At 43.3% G+C, this 13,970-nt stretch overlaps 1 protein-coding gene across 1 annotated transcript; it reads right to left on the bottom strand.

Annotated features, from left to right (window-relative positions):
- Positions 1-11: 11 nt before the first annotated feature.
- Ltv1 (LTV1 ribosome biogenesis factor) lies at positions 12-13,297 on the bottom strand. The gene is given in 12 exon segments (XM_036169078.1): positions 12-410; positions 526-726; positions 1,094-1,146; positions 1,436-1,575; positions 3,155-3,282; positions 4,508-4,775; positions 5,065-5,203; positions 7,577-7,664; positions 10,636-10,713; positions 10,715-10,807; positions 12,205-12,336; positions 13,157-13,297. Coding segments are annotated over 12 exon segments (1,434 nt in total). The 5' UTR covers positions 13,160-13,297; the 3' UTR covers positions 12-299.
- Between the last annotated feature and the right edge of the window lie 673 nt (positions 13,298-13,970).

The raw sequence follows: 13,970 nt of genomic DNA, 5'->3' as shown, positions 1-13,970 counted from the left end.
CTAATTCCGTGCATGTTACAAAGACATTTTCCTTTAATTTAGCCAAACATTTTACTTTCATGAAGTCACTTATTTCAGAGGAAATATAAGCTTACAATAAACTCAAAACATTATAATAGTTACAAGGTAGCTGACAAAAGAACTTTGTTTGTATAAAAATACAAATATTCTACTTTTCTCAGCTATTTTCATATAAAAAACGACAGGGACAAGTTTACCTCTCTTAAGATCCTGATTAATTATCAAGCATAATGAAGACCACTGAAATGGAAATATAACTTATACTGAATGTTCCACACCTATAGCTTTAGACCCTCAATGTTCTTCTTCAAGTTCAGCAGCTCCTTTTCTTGCCTTCTTTTCTCCAGTTTGAATGCTAGTTTGTTAGCTTTCTTTTCAACTCTTCGTTCCTGTACAAGAGGATCCCCAGGTTACACGTGTACACAAACAGACTGTCCACAAAAGAGAATTTCCACCATGCCCTCCCAGCAGCTCTTTGCAAGCCCCACATCAGAGGGCAGTTACCTTCCGCTCCTCTCTTATGGCTTGCTTTCTGGCTCTTTTATCCTCTTTGCTTTCATTGTGGGGACGCGGCTGGGTTGACACTTTGGGTAGATCACTGCTATTGATCATCTGCATGCGTTCAACCTGCTTTGCTGTGAGTCCTTTCTTAGGTAAGACATTGAGAGGTATTCCCGTTTTAGAAGATAGGTGGATTTGTTTGGGCTGAAGCAAAGACAAAAGAACACTAGAGTTATTTGCCACTCCTATTCAAAACAGCTCACTAATGGTTCACTGCTGGCGCTTTTCCTAAAGGCAATGCCACCAACGAAGGGTTAGTTACTGCAAGAAAAGGGCATTAACGATAAACTCTGATTTCTAAGTGTGTATCTATATGAGTATATGCCATATGTATGGGTGCCTCTGGAGGCCAGAAGAGGGTGTCAGATCCTTTGAGCTGGAGTTACCACCTGATGTGTGTGCTGTGAACTAAGCTGGGTCCTCTGAATGAGCAGGCAGTGATCTCAACTGTTGAGCTACCTCTCCAGCCCTGAAAATGGTACTCTAACAAGCTCCAGATGTCAGTACTTACCTTTGGTTCATATCTGATAAGCTGTGGATGGTTGTACAAATTGGAGTATGTACCTGAAAAAGATCATGTGTCACTTAAGTACACTGTAAGTTCAGCAAAAGCACCATACAGTTCACACCACGTGCCCAGTCTCAGTGTTTTTATAGTGCAAAATCACATTAGAGCCTCTCTGAAAACCATTTTGAAATTATTTACAACTCAATAGCAGAATAGCCATATTCTTTCTAAGCCTTTTTCACAAATTCCCTAACAGTTGACCTTCTACTAAAATATATCTACTTTCTCACACACTTTAAATTACTTTCATACTTTTAGCAGCTGAGTGGACAATAAGCTACTTACTACAAATGGATTCGCAATCCCACTTCTCTTTGGCTTCCTGAAGAACTACAGAAACGATCTCTTCCTCTTCAGATTCATCAAGCTCGTTTGTTGGCAGATCTTGATCCTCAAAAGGCTCAAGAGTATTCAATTTTACACAACTTTTTTGTGCATTTTATAAAATGAAAACATGGTAAAGAAAACATTAAATTGCATGTCACTAAAACAGCTCCAGAGACAAGAGCAATTTTAAATCCTACTCCAGTGCCTCTCATGCTCATGTTACCATACCCAGTCCTGCTCTCTCTACTCCCCCAGGGTTTGCACATCTACCCAGTCCTGCTCTCTCTACCCCCCCAGGGTTGGCACATCTACCCAGTCCTGCTCTCTCTACTCCCCCAGGGTTTGCACATCTACCCAGTACTGCTCTCTCTACTCCCCCAGGGTTTGCACATCTACCCAGTCCTGCTCTCTCTACTCCCCCAGGGTTTGCACATCTACCCAGTACTGCTCTCTCTACCCTCCCAGGGTTGGCACATCTACCCAGTCCTGCTCTCTCTACTCCCCCAGGGTTGGCACATCTACCCAGTCCTGCTCTCTCTACTCCCCCAGGGTTGGCACATCTACCCAGTCCTGCTCTCTCTACCCTCCCAGGGTTGGTACATCTACCCAGTCCTGCTCTCTCTACTCCCCCAGGGTTTGCACATCTACCCAGTCCTGCTCTCTCTACTCCCCCACGGTTTGCACATCTACCCAGTCCTGCTCTCTCTACCTTCCCAGGGTTGGCACATCTACCCAGTCCTGCTCTCTCTACTCTCCCAGGGTTTGCACATCTACCCAGTCCTGCTCTCTCTACTCTCCCAGGGTTTGCACATCTACCCAGTCCTGCTCTCTCTACTCTCCCAGGGTTTGCACATCTACCCAGTCCTGCTCTCTCTACTCTCCCAGGGTTTGCACATCTACCCAGTCCTGCTCTCTCTACTCTCCCAGGGTTTGCACATCTACCCAGTCCTGCTCTCTCTACTCTCCCAGGGTTGGCACATCTACCCAGTCCTGCTCTCTCTACTCTCCCAGGGTTTGCACATCTACCCAGTACTGCTCTCTCTACTCTCCCAGGGTTGGCACATCTACCCAGTCCTGCTCTCGCTACTCTCCCAGGGTTGGCACATTTGCTCTGCTGACAGGCACATCAAATCTAGCTGTATCTGTACATGGTTCTACATCACACAAGATGGCAGATTCCCTAAGATGAACACCAGCTGCTCATCTATCTCTCCAAAGTATGCGGAGAATTCACTTAAATCCTATGGCTCCTTTCATGCTGTGGGATCTGCATGCTGCAGTGTTTCATGGTACAAGAGCTGTTAGCAGATTTCAATCCATCAGCTTCTCTCCGATAAGAGGCACTTTGATACAGACGCTGACGGAGCAAATACTTCACTGGTGAGCTCTGCTAATCCACTGAAGGAAAGCTTATCTATTAGCCATAACTATTCACTTTTCGGAACACCCACCATTTCAGAAAAAGAAGAAAGCAGACACTTCTAAGTTATGACTCTTCAGCCTGAGGCCAGAAGCCCTTATTATTTCCCGACTCCAATGTCTCTTTGTGCCTTATTTCCCACTTTAACCTTAGCTACTCCACCATGATCTCAAGTCAATCAGTTAGACTTTCACTCCCCACAACCATCATTTGAAGGTAGGAAAACAGAGCAGCTAAAGAAGGAAGAGCTGGCATACTTCTCTGCCTTCTCCTTATAGTAGTCATTCAAAACTTCCTGCAACCGACTGCTGTCTACTTGAATGGAACCTTCCAGTTCTGCGTTATCCAGAGCTCCAATTTCAACATCATCATATTGTTCATAAAACTTGAATACAAACAACAAAAAAGATGCCATGAGAAACATACCACGAATTAACTATGTATTTTATTTATATTAACCTGACTCCTTCATAGTACTCTAGCACTACTAGAAGCTCCCAGCTGTCATTCCTGTACCAGCAGAGAGGAAGCACCATTGATAAAGGCATAGGAGATATTGTTTTAAAGATTTACTCTCATGTTTACTGTGTATGCACTTGTACCAGTGCATTCAGAGGCCAGAAAAGGGCCCAGGCTCCTCTAGAGCTAGGACCCAAACTCAGATCCTCTGCAAAAGCAGCATGGACTTCCAACCCCACAGAAGACATATTTTTCAGAGACACACAATTAGTCTGAAAACAGCCTTCTACTTAATATTAAAATAAAAAGTAGTTATTCTACTCAGACTGGAAAATAAAACACTATGCAGAGATCTCTGCCTCAGAACACTTTAAAGATAATTTTGCATCCCTCAGTGATGTAGACTCAAGGATCACGCTGTTGAGGGAGTTTACTGTATAAATTCCACTCTTGTTCAGATGCTGTTAGCACCGTTATGCATTATCCTTCCATCCTGAGGAGTGAGGTGTTTGTACTGAACAGTGGATCCCTCTTGACAAGAAAGAGAACAGTTTTGTGACACTTTAGCAAACTTGTACATTCTGTAATCTTGACAGCATTCCTTCATTTGCTCACTACTGACAAGAACACTTCAAGTCCTACCACATGCCAGAGACTACTACTTCAGGGACTTGGATGTCCACTTGAGAATCTCTGTCCATGGAGAAATCACACCCTAAGCCAATACAAACTGGTAGATGATGTGCATAAATCAGCGCATTAGACAGTGTCGAACGTAAAGAGCTATAGGATAGAATGGGTGAGAGAACCTGTGTGGATAGTCCACACTGTGCTGTAAACCAGAGGTGTCACAGGTGTCAAATCTGCTAAACATCAGGTTTTAAAGTATCTCACAGTCTAGTTTTTTGTTTAGTGTTAGTTATATATGAAGAACTAAACTAATGGAATTTTACTGATGCTAAGCCAGGCAACTCTTAGGAAAATGGTCATATGCAAAATATCAGAAAGAGATGTCAGGACGTTTGAGCAGTCAACCCTTGGGCCCTATACAGGCTCTTTCCAAAATCCAGGCAGTTCCTGAAAGGCTTATCTGGTTCCAATCCCTTTTGCACATGGAGACAGAACTCAGTGGCATTTCTCAGGGATCTCACCTTCTCAAACCTCTCATCATGTAGAGTCAACTGCTCATTTCTCCTCATGACTGAGGAGGTCATAGAATACTCTGTGAAACGGCTTTTAGTTTCCTCTTCCCAAAACAGGTGTTTTTTGGTGGCTTCCCGAGGAGACCCAGGGGCAGACCTGTCCCCTCCTTCTGACAGTGGGCCTGCGGAGCTACAGCTGTCGCCGCTGCCCTCCTCCTCCTCCTCCTCCTCACTGTCCATGTCTTCCCATCCATTGTCAGCTTCACTCGCAGATTCCCTAGAGCCGACAGATCACAGGTCAGCTGTCAAAACCCCCGAAACACTGACAGCAACTTCACACAAACCCAGAAGCCACTCCACAGGGCTCTCAAGGAAGGGACTAGAAATGGCATTGGACTACTCTGGCATGGTAGGAAAAGCAACCAACCATCAGGATTCTGGGATTTTAGCACCACTTACTGAGAGTATATCTCAAATTCAATTATTTTCTGCTCCATACAGCTATCTTAGGTCACATGTTCTCAAAACTCTTCCTCCCAGAATGTGGCTACCCTCCCACGACATACGGCAAATCTGTTCCCTCTTCTCCTGTCAGCTGATTGGCCTGAAGAATAAAGTCATCTTCAAGGAGGTTATCTGGATCGTCAAAGTCAAAATCATCATCAAGAGCAGCAACAATGTCAGGATCAAAATCCAGTCGAGGTCCTGAAAGGAAAAGAGAAATGGAGCAAAATATGTATCTTGAATCCCACCATTCAGGAGTTCAAGGTCTATCTCAGCTTCACCGTGGGTATGACCCCAGCCTGGACTACATGCGACCATTGCAGCAAAGAAAACAGAACAGAAACCTCAGGTCCCTGCACTCCCCGACAGGGGGGCAGGAGGATGCACCGAGAAAGCTCGGTCTATATAGACTTTATACAATCTGATCTACTTATGTACTTCAGATAAAAGACTAAAAAATTCTAAGTACAGTTTAGATAGAATGAAAAAACCCACACTTCATCAATATTCATTAGTAAAAGCACTTCCATTATCAATCTATTCTATTGAATTTTTTTAGTAAAACTCCTAAATTTTCACCAACAGAAAGAATCCAGGTTTCAAATTCATTTATTAAAAATAAGTATTTGGTGAATTTTACACTTTCACAAATTTGAAGCACAGAATTTTAATAAATCCCAGCTGGTTTAGTAAGATGAACTCAGGAAACTGTTTCCAGTTCAAACCTTTCTTTGACAAGGCTGCTACGCCGCCCCCCCCCCTCTCCAGCTGCATTTTTATCCATCTTTCCATGCTCTCCTGGGATTCTAAAATGGACACACTGTCTGCTATCACATTCCCTCAGCCAGTGCTATCTGGAATGGCTTCTTTCCCAGCCTTCTCTCCTTCCTTCCACCTGCCTTCTAAAGAAAGCAACTGGTCCCGTTCACAGCCCCTTCTGAACAAACAACCCCAAAGCTGCAAATCAACTCTGCTATTCTCTTGAAAGCTTTGCCCAGCTTCCCCGGCCAGGGCTGGTGCTTCTTGCATTTATTCTCCAGTGTCCCAAGTGTAACACCCCCACGTAGTTTCTTTCCTACAGACAGAAAGTCTCTCAGGTTGTGTTTTATTGTAGTTTAACTTAAGACTCTACTATACAACTACCATCCTGTAAAGTAAATTATCGAAACAATGTTCTAAGGGCAACTGTTGGTTAACTTAGGAAAAAAATACCAACTACTACTTCTGTCAACCTTTGTTTTAAGTTACTACAGTAGCGGTACTGCAAGTTTTCTTTAAAAATTACTTCTTCAATTTATCTTGAGTGAATCATATAATAGATTTCTTCGAAATACTTAATATGGCATTTTTCAAAATGATAAAGAATAATGATCATTCCTATTATCTTCGTAAGAGAGCAGATGAACATTAAATTTCCTTACTAGATTCTCACATTTTTTTCCAAACGAGATCTATAAAGACATAAGAATTTGGGGCATAATACAAAACGCTGCTGGCCATGCTCTCTCTTCATGTTCTGTTATTTGAATTCTACATTTATCTTGATTGTTTCAATAAACTCTCCACTGTTGATGGAAAAATCCTACATCCTTGTGTTTCCTTTTGCAAAACACAAATTTACTCAAATGAAAATTTAAAGACGTTAAATTTTTTCCTTTTAGCTGTGAGTCTCAGCCTTTAATAGCTGAGCTACCATGAACTACAACCACAATGACCAGCAGAGCAAGATATACCCAAGGATGCAGTAGTGGTTCCTGTATTTTTGGGTCACCAATAGCCAACCAACTGGACTTAAGACACACTTTAACAGGAGAAAATTCCTGTCTAGTACTGTAAGCCTAGCCAATTACCTATGACTGCTGAGGTCACAGACCCCAGAGGAGAACCTATTACGTTCACATTCCTAAACCAGTACAATTCCCACCCCTCACCAAAGAGGCCACTTACTGCAGTAGACAGAGACCAACACAGAAAGCCACAGCTGTAAATGTAGAGAACAACTGACTGTGGAGTGGCCGCACTGACCCAACTGGTAGATCTACAACACAACCCCTACAACTAAGGCTCGAGAAACATCACGAAGCGGGGTGGAAAGATTTTAAGAGCCAGAGGTCCAAGATGTCTGTTACATGATAGTATCTTCTATACAACGGGAGTTGCACCCATGGAATCTTAACCATACTGTCACCTAAACAAGACCCATACAAAGAGAACACCAGTTGACATTCCAATGTAGATGGGTGGACAGAGGAATTACACAAGGCCCCCACACCTAGATCAAAAGTTACAATTGATAGCTACTAAGACAGAACTGGTCTCCTCCAGGGACAACCTTCGATAGGTTATCCAATCCCAAATGGTCATCCCTAAACACACATATGAACAACATTAAATGGACCCAGTAGGCTGTATTTATATATACACATATATGAACAATACTTAAAGCATTCATGAAATTGAGAGAGAGGAGGATACAGGGGAAGAGAGTGTGTGGGGTGGAAATCATGTAAATATGGTACTCATGTATGAAATTTTCCAATGACAAAATAAATGTTAAAAAAAGTTAAAACTCACCTGAAACTGGAGCTGCTTTGTTTAACAATCCAACATCTTCCTCAAACTCTGATGCAAACACTGATGAAGGCAACTTAAGTCCAGTGCTCTTAGAAAGGAAACGGCACAGCTCTGAGGGTTATTTAGCAAATACTGCCCAGCCATTGTACTGGGTTAAAAAGCATCCTTCCAAAATTCATATCCACTCAGCCTCAGGCTGTGACCATACTTGAAATAAGGTTTGCTTTGGTTTATTCCCTACAAAACAATGCAATTTACTCATTACTCAGAAACATTAAGGTTGAGACCATATGGACCTTAACAGCTGATCAGCTGTCCTCATGAATGGATTCAGCCATTCATGTGACTAAGGAGTAACAAGTTCAAAGTGATCTGCTCTGAAGGTCAGTGGGATAGGTGTCTCACACATTCTATGTGAGGACCTTTACTACCTTAGGTTTTCTGTCAATAAGAAGGCCACAACCATATGTATTCCCTTGATCTCGAACATGAGTTCAGTGGTCGGTTTGCCCTCACATAAAGGGGTTCATGAGATGTGGAGATGGAGATATGTAGACTGGAGTGGGGTACCCACAGGTCAAGGAACTCTGAAGACAGACTGCTGGCAAGCTTTGAAAGTAAGAGTTAGAAGAGTAACGACACAATCTCCTTGAGTCCCCAAGAAGGAACTGAGCCTGCCAAGAACTTGGTTTCTGGCCTCCAGACCTCTGCTGTAAATCACTGTTTGCAGTGACTTGTTAACAGTCTCAGGAGGCTGTTACCATTACATCCTTGGATCTCTAACCCATGTACCAGCACACATTCTCAACACTCCAGCAACACCCTAACTGGGACCTTTCAAATATTTCATACCCTCCTTATATACTATTCCACTTAATCTCCAAACTATTAGCATGAACATTTCAGTGAAAAACAGAAGCTCAAAAAATGAAGAGCTAATGCCTGAGATCAGCCACTTAGGATTTGATCCACACTTTACAACTCTACCTACCTGGAGTATCAAAACTAATGCACTTTTTTTCTCTTTACACTAGAGATAACATCCCACGGTCCGGTAATGGCACAGCCTCTCTTGCTGTCTTAATTTGCTGCTGGCTAGGAACTCAGTGTGTAGACCAGACTGGCCCCAGCCCCAAACTCAGAGATCCTCTTGCCTCTGCCTCCTGAATGCTGGGATTGTAGGCATTGTGCCACCACACCAACCATTTATTATTTTTAAAACAAGTCTGAATTGGGGTTTTCTGTTACTTTGAACAGAGTATTCAATATCTTGTCCTAATCAACAACAAAATTATTTTAAAAATGGTTAAAACAATTAATATACCTTTTTAGATTTTTTTTAAAGGTGACAGTTATTCCTCTTAAAATTCTGACACTAAAGAGGATTTACTAAATTTACCTATGGGATTTTTTTCAAGTCTTGAAAAGTAGTCACAGAATCAAATGAATGAGAGTTTCAATAATGATCACTTTCCTTTTTATATAGGTATGTTTATTTTAATAGTTGTAGTAACTCCCAAGCACGCTGTCATGTGGAAATCAAGACAAGCTGAAGCAGTCACATGTATACCGCCTCTCTGCACCGCATCACACTCTGTCCCTATGTTGTACTCAATTCTTCTGACAAATTCAAACTTAAAAAGTGCTTTAAGCACCATTTTTACAGCAAACTCAGTGGCACCGAAGGCATTTCTTTTTAGGTTACCATGTACTATATGGCAATATGGCATCTTTACATATGTATATCAAATGACACCTTTGTTTTCAAGTAACGTTACTTCTCTGTCTACATAAACACAAATGAAGGGCCTACTAGATAGCTTTATTTTGTTTAAAAATAAAATAGTGATTACTCTTCCCCTAAATGAATTAAGGATTAAAAGCTAGAGCCAGGCGGTGGTGGCTCATGCCATCTTTAATCCCAGCACTTGGGAGGCAGAGACAGGCAGATCTCTGTGAGTTCAAGGCCAGCCTGGGCTACAGAATGAGTTCCAGGAAAGGCACAAAGCTACTATCTTGAAAAACCAAAAAAACAAACAAACAAAAAAAAGGATTAAAAGCTGGCCTTTCTCTGTTGTGTAGAATTCATGTTGATCAATGCTATGACTTTACTAAAACCTGTCTTCCCAGGAAGAGAAAGCAGGACAGTCCTCTTCTCCCTTGGTGGGGCACAAAAGGGAATGAGCAGTAAGCACCCTGCTACTGACTTGACAGCCTAGGGGAGAGACAAGAGAAGCTGGTTCTGTGGTGGTGACATGTGGGAAAAGGAATCGATGAGCTGCGGTTATTGTCTTTCTTCAGGACAACGCCCTGAAACCTGACTCTTTTTATCACCTTAGTGATGATAAGCTTTGCCCTGGGTGAGTTAAGATCATGTCTTCTGAGGAAAGAAATGCCCAGGCCTTGAGAGGATTCAGAAATCAGAAACAAAAGGAAAATTAGGGTCCCCAACTCCCCCACTACACCCCCGCCCCATCTCTCCTGTTTGGCTGATAACTCCAATGAAAGTCTTCCTTCTTAAAGGGCAAGGTGACTAAAGAAAGACAAAATAGCATGCAAATGGGAATACTGGACACAATACGCACTTGTATGAGTAGGACTAGGTGCAGATAAACATGCTCGTTTGTATTTAAAGTGGCCTGTCCTTTTGTTGAGAACATTAACAGTCATTTCATTACAACCTGTTCATGCTGTTGTCTCCACGATTACCTTGCAGCTTCCACAAGTGTTAAAAGATGTAAAAATTTCACACCTAGAACAGTTTATGATCAGGAAACAATGCTAGAATGCAGGATGTCCTCTGCTTTTCTTCTATGGAAAATGCTGCCTGACATGACTCAAAGTTCTAAACCTGACAAAAAGCTGTTAATCTTGACACCTGCCCACCAGAGAAGTGGCCTATGATTTCCTAAGGGTTTAGATAGACACACATCTACACAATTTTAGGCAGACATGGCGTGTCTACAGTCTTCATACTGACACCGTTCACTGCCCCACAGGTAAAAATGCCTTTACTCATTGCTGCACTAAGTCCCATCTAAACTGCCAAGAAAGCTCACTGAACGTAACGAGGCTTCTTCTCTCTCATCACTGTTGTACGCGCTGAAGGCGGTGCTGGGAATAAGCTCTGCGGGCCCCCGATGGCTCCTTCAGGTGTTGCAGGTAGTCATAGTCATCATCGAAGAACACACCATACTTCCTCTGTTCTGCTCTTCTTTCTTCCTCATTTACCTCGGATAACAAGAAGGAATTAGCGATCCTGCCATGGAACTACAGGGCATTCAAACCAAAGTGCTACATAAAATTAAAAAAGGGAATGGAAGCAAGCCAGGCCGAGGCAGACCATTTGAACCCATGAGTTCAAGACAAGGCTGAACAATGCAAGACCTTGTTTCAAAAGACAAAGTAAAACATGAGACCACACACAAAATGCGAATGAAAACAATTCCTTCAACTAGACAGTTCTGTACAATTCCAGGTTATATATATGTAATACATACTCAAAAACGCAGCTGGAGGGTTGGAAGAAAAGATCTGGGGACTTTGAGAGTATGTATAGTTCCTTTTTTTTGTTTGTTTGTTTTTTGTTTTTTGTTTTCTAAGACAGGGTTTCTCTATATAGCTTTGGAGCCTGTCTTGGAACTTGCTCTGTAGACCAAGCTGGCCTTGCACTCACAGAGATCCGCCTGCCTCTGCCTCCTAAGGGCTGGGATTAAAGGCGTGCACCACCACCACCACCACCACCACCACCACCACCACCCAGCAGTTTCTTGTATTTATAAGCAAAGAAAGCTTTTTTGGTGGTGCATGGGAGTTGAGTGTTGGTGGCTTTAATGAAAAGCTAAACAAAGGCCAATGCCCCCTAATATTTAAAACATTAAAGAAAATAAATGTTTTAATGAGTGTTTTGACTTATGTGTATGCACGCCTGGTACACGCAGAGGACAGAAAAAGGCAGCAGATTCCTGGAAGGGTTTTAGAGATGGTTGTGAGTCTTCATATGGGTGCTGAGAACTGACCCTGGGTCCTCTGCAAGAAAGTGCTCTTAAGACCGAACCATCCCTCCAGCATCCTTCAATACTTTTATATCACCCATTTCAACAAGTGTATGCTAACATAAACCATCCTTTTCAAGGCTCCTTTACGATTTCCAAAGCTAATTAATGAGTTCAGATGTTTTGTATTTCAACAGATAAGTGACCAGGAGGCAAAAAGGCAAACTGAAGACTACTCAAACATGGCAGAATCCCAAGAGAAAGCAAAGACCGAGCATATGGCCATAGGCTAAATAACACTGCGCAGCACTGTAGGCTGCAGTCTAGTGAGCTTTACTAATATTCTGTAAGATCTCTTTATTTAATAATCTCAAAGATGCTTTATCCTCTTAATCAAAGTAAATACATAATATCAAACGTCAGCAGATAGATTGGAACCTGAGTCACAGCTCATTTCTTAGGGGACCGGATTCTAAGAGTGTCAACTGATTATTAAAATCTCATAGAGATTGGAGGTGTAGTTCAGAGGTGAAATGCTTGCTGGGCATGCATAAAGTCCTTGGGTTCCATTATCAGGACTACAAAACTACCATAATATATACAAACACATTGTGGCTACAAGGCAGGGCCTACCTTCTGGGTGGGCAACAGTACCCTCTGGGGTGCAGTTTCATCTGCTGCTAAAGGATCTCGCTGGCTCCGGTGGACCAAGTGGAAAGACACAGCTTTCTTCTTCTCTATAAAGGGCTTTTTCTTTCTGTGAGGCTACAAAATAATCAGGAAAGGTCAATGAAAACAGAATCCCCACACAGGGAATGATTCCAAAACTACATGTACCTGTGGAAGTATTTAAAGGGTGAACAGATTTTTTTTTCTCAAATCTGCATTATCTAAGTCAGACAACAGTCTGGGTGTTCTGTAGAGACCATACTTAAACTTCCCCAGCAAACACTGATTGGGTACCTACTTTGTGAGACACCTGTTCAAAGGAGGTGGGGCAGTCTGAGAAACTATCCGTTCTTAGCAAGTAAGTCATCAAACTAATGACCTTAGTGAATAAAAATCAAACATGGTGGGGTGCAAATGCCATAAGTCCTTTGTAATAAGTACTCTGGGAAGGTCCCCCCGGAAAAGTTGAGCCAGCCAGACAAGTAGCTTACCACAAGAAAATGTAGAGGAGACAGACACTTCATCTACTAACTAGTAAATAAAACCAGGACACAGACAAGTAAAGTTTAGACTCATGACTCCTTGGTACATTTTTATTTACTCTTCAACAAAGGGTTTTCAAACCGAGATGCCAACCAAGGGACCCAGGAGTACCCCGGAAGCAGGGGGCGGAGCTTCTCTAAGTGTCACAGGGACTGAGTTAACTTTAAGCCGTCAGAACTGTAAACTCCCGGGGTTCCGCGAAAGGGAAACCATCTCGTCTCCTTCCAAAGTGCACCCAGGGGTGAGCTCAGAAGGTGACCGGTCCCGGGACACCAAGCCGCGCAGCCAATGGCCAAGCCAGCCGCCGAGAGCTGCAAACCCAGACATAACCGGAAGCCGCCGGCTTCCGCCGGGACCACCGCGGCTTTCTCACCATGATGGAGCAGGAACTCGGTCTCCGGAACCGCGAGAGCCGGTCCGCGGCTCACCGGTGTCTCCCGGCCGCGCCACACGTGGGTACAACAAGTCCGGGGTCGCACGTCACACCGCAGCGTGGTCACGAGCCAATCGCCGAGGACCGGCACCCGGAAGTTGCGTAGCCCGCGTCGCCTCAACGATCGCGGGAACTCCCTGGAGGCGGGGCTAGCGGGACTACCCACCCCCCAGTGGGCGGGGCTTCCCTGGGAGGTGTTCTAGTGTGGGACGGGACACGCCCACCTAACCCAAAGGCTACCTGGATGAACTGAACGTCATCCTTGAAGATTATTCCTTATGTATTACCAGCTGAGAACAAAACAAAGCTAACTTTGTACAAGTTCACAGAAGGAAAGTGGTCACTTCCCTGGCTTGCTGACCAAGGGGAGAAGAAAGTAGCAACATGCAACCAAGGCCTAGCTCTAATAAGCAGAGCCAGAAGTCGTCAGGGTCTTCATTTTATACCCTTCGATGAACTACCTCCCACTGTCTCTTTAACACAGTCCCTAAGACTGTTGGTTTTAGGGGCATTTTGACGTGGTAAAGTACATTCTGAAGCTCTCATATTTTCTTTTCTTTCTTTCTTTTTTTTTTTTTTTTGTGGTTTTTCGAGACAGGGTTTCTCTGTGTAACATTGCACCTTTCCTGGAACTCACTCTGTAGTCCAGGCTGGCCTCGAACTCACAGAGATCCGCCTGCCTCTGCCTCCCGAGTGCTGGGATGGAAGGCGTGCACCACCACCGCCCAGCGATCGCATATTTTCTAAAATGAAA

The sequence above is a fragment of the Onychomys torridus genome, chromosome 19 (genome assembly GCF_903995425.1).
Source record: "Onychomys torridus chromosome 19, mOncTor1.1, whole genome shotgun sequence".
Classification (NCBI taxonomy): Eukaryota; Metazoa; Chordata; class Mammalia; order Rodentia; family Cricetidae; genus Onychomys; species Onychomys torridus.
The sequence above is the reverse complement of the archived record's forward strand: the minus strand, read 5'-3'. Positions and strand labels throughout refer to the sequence as shown.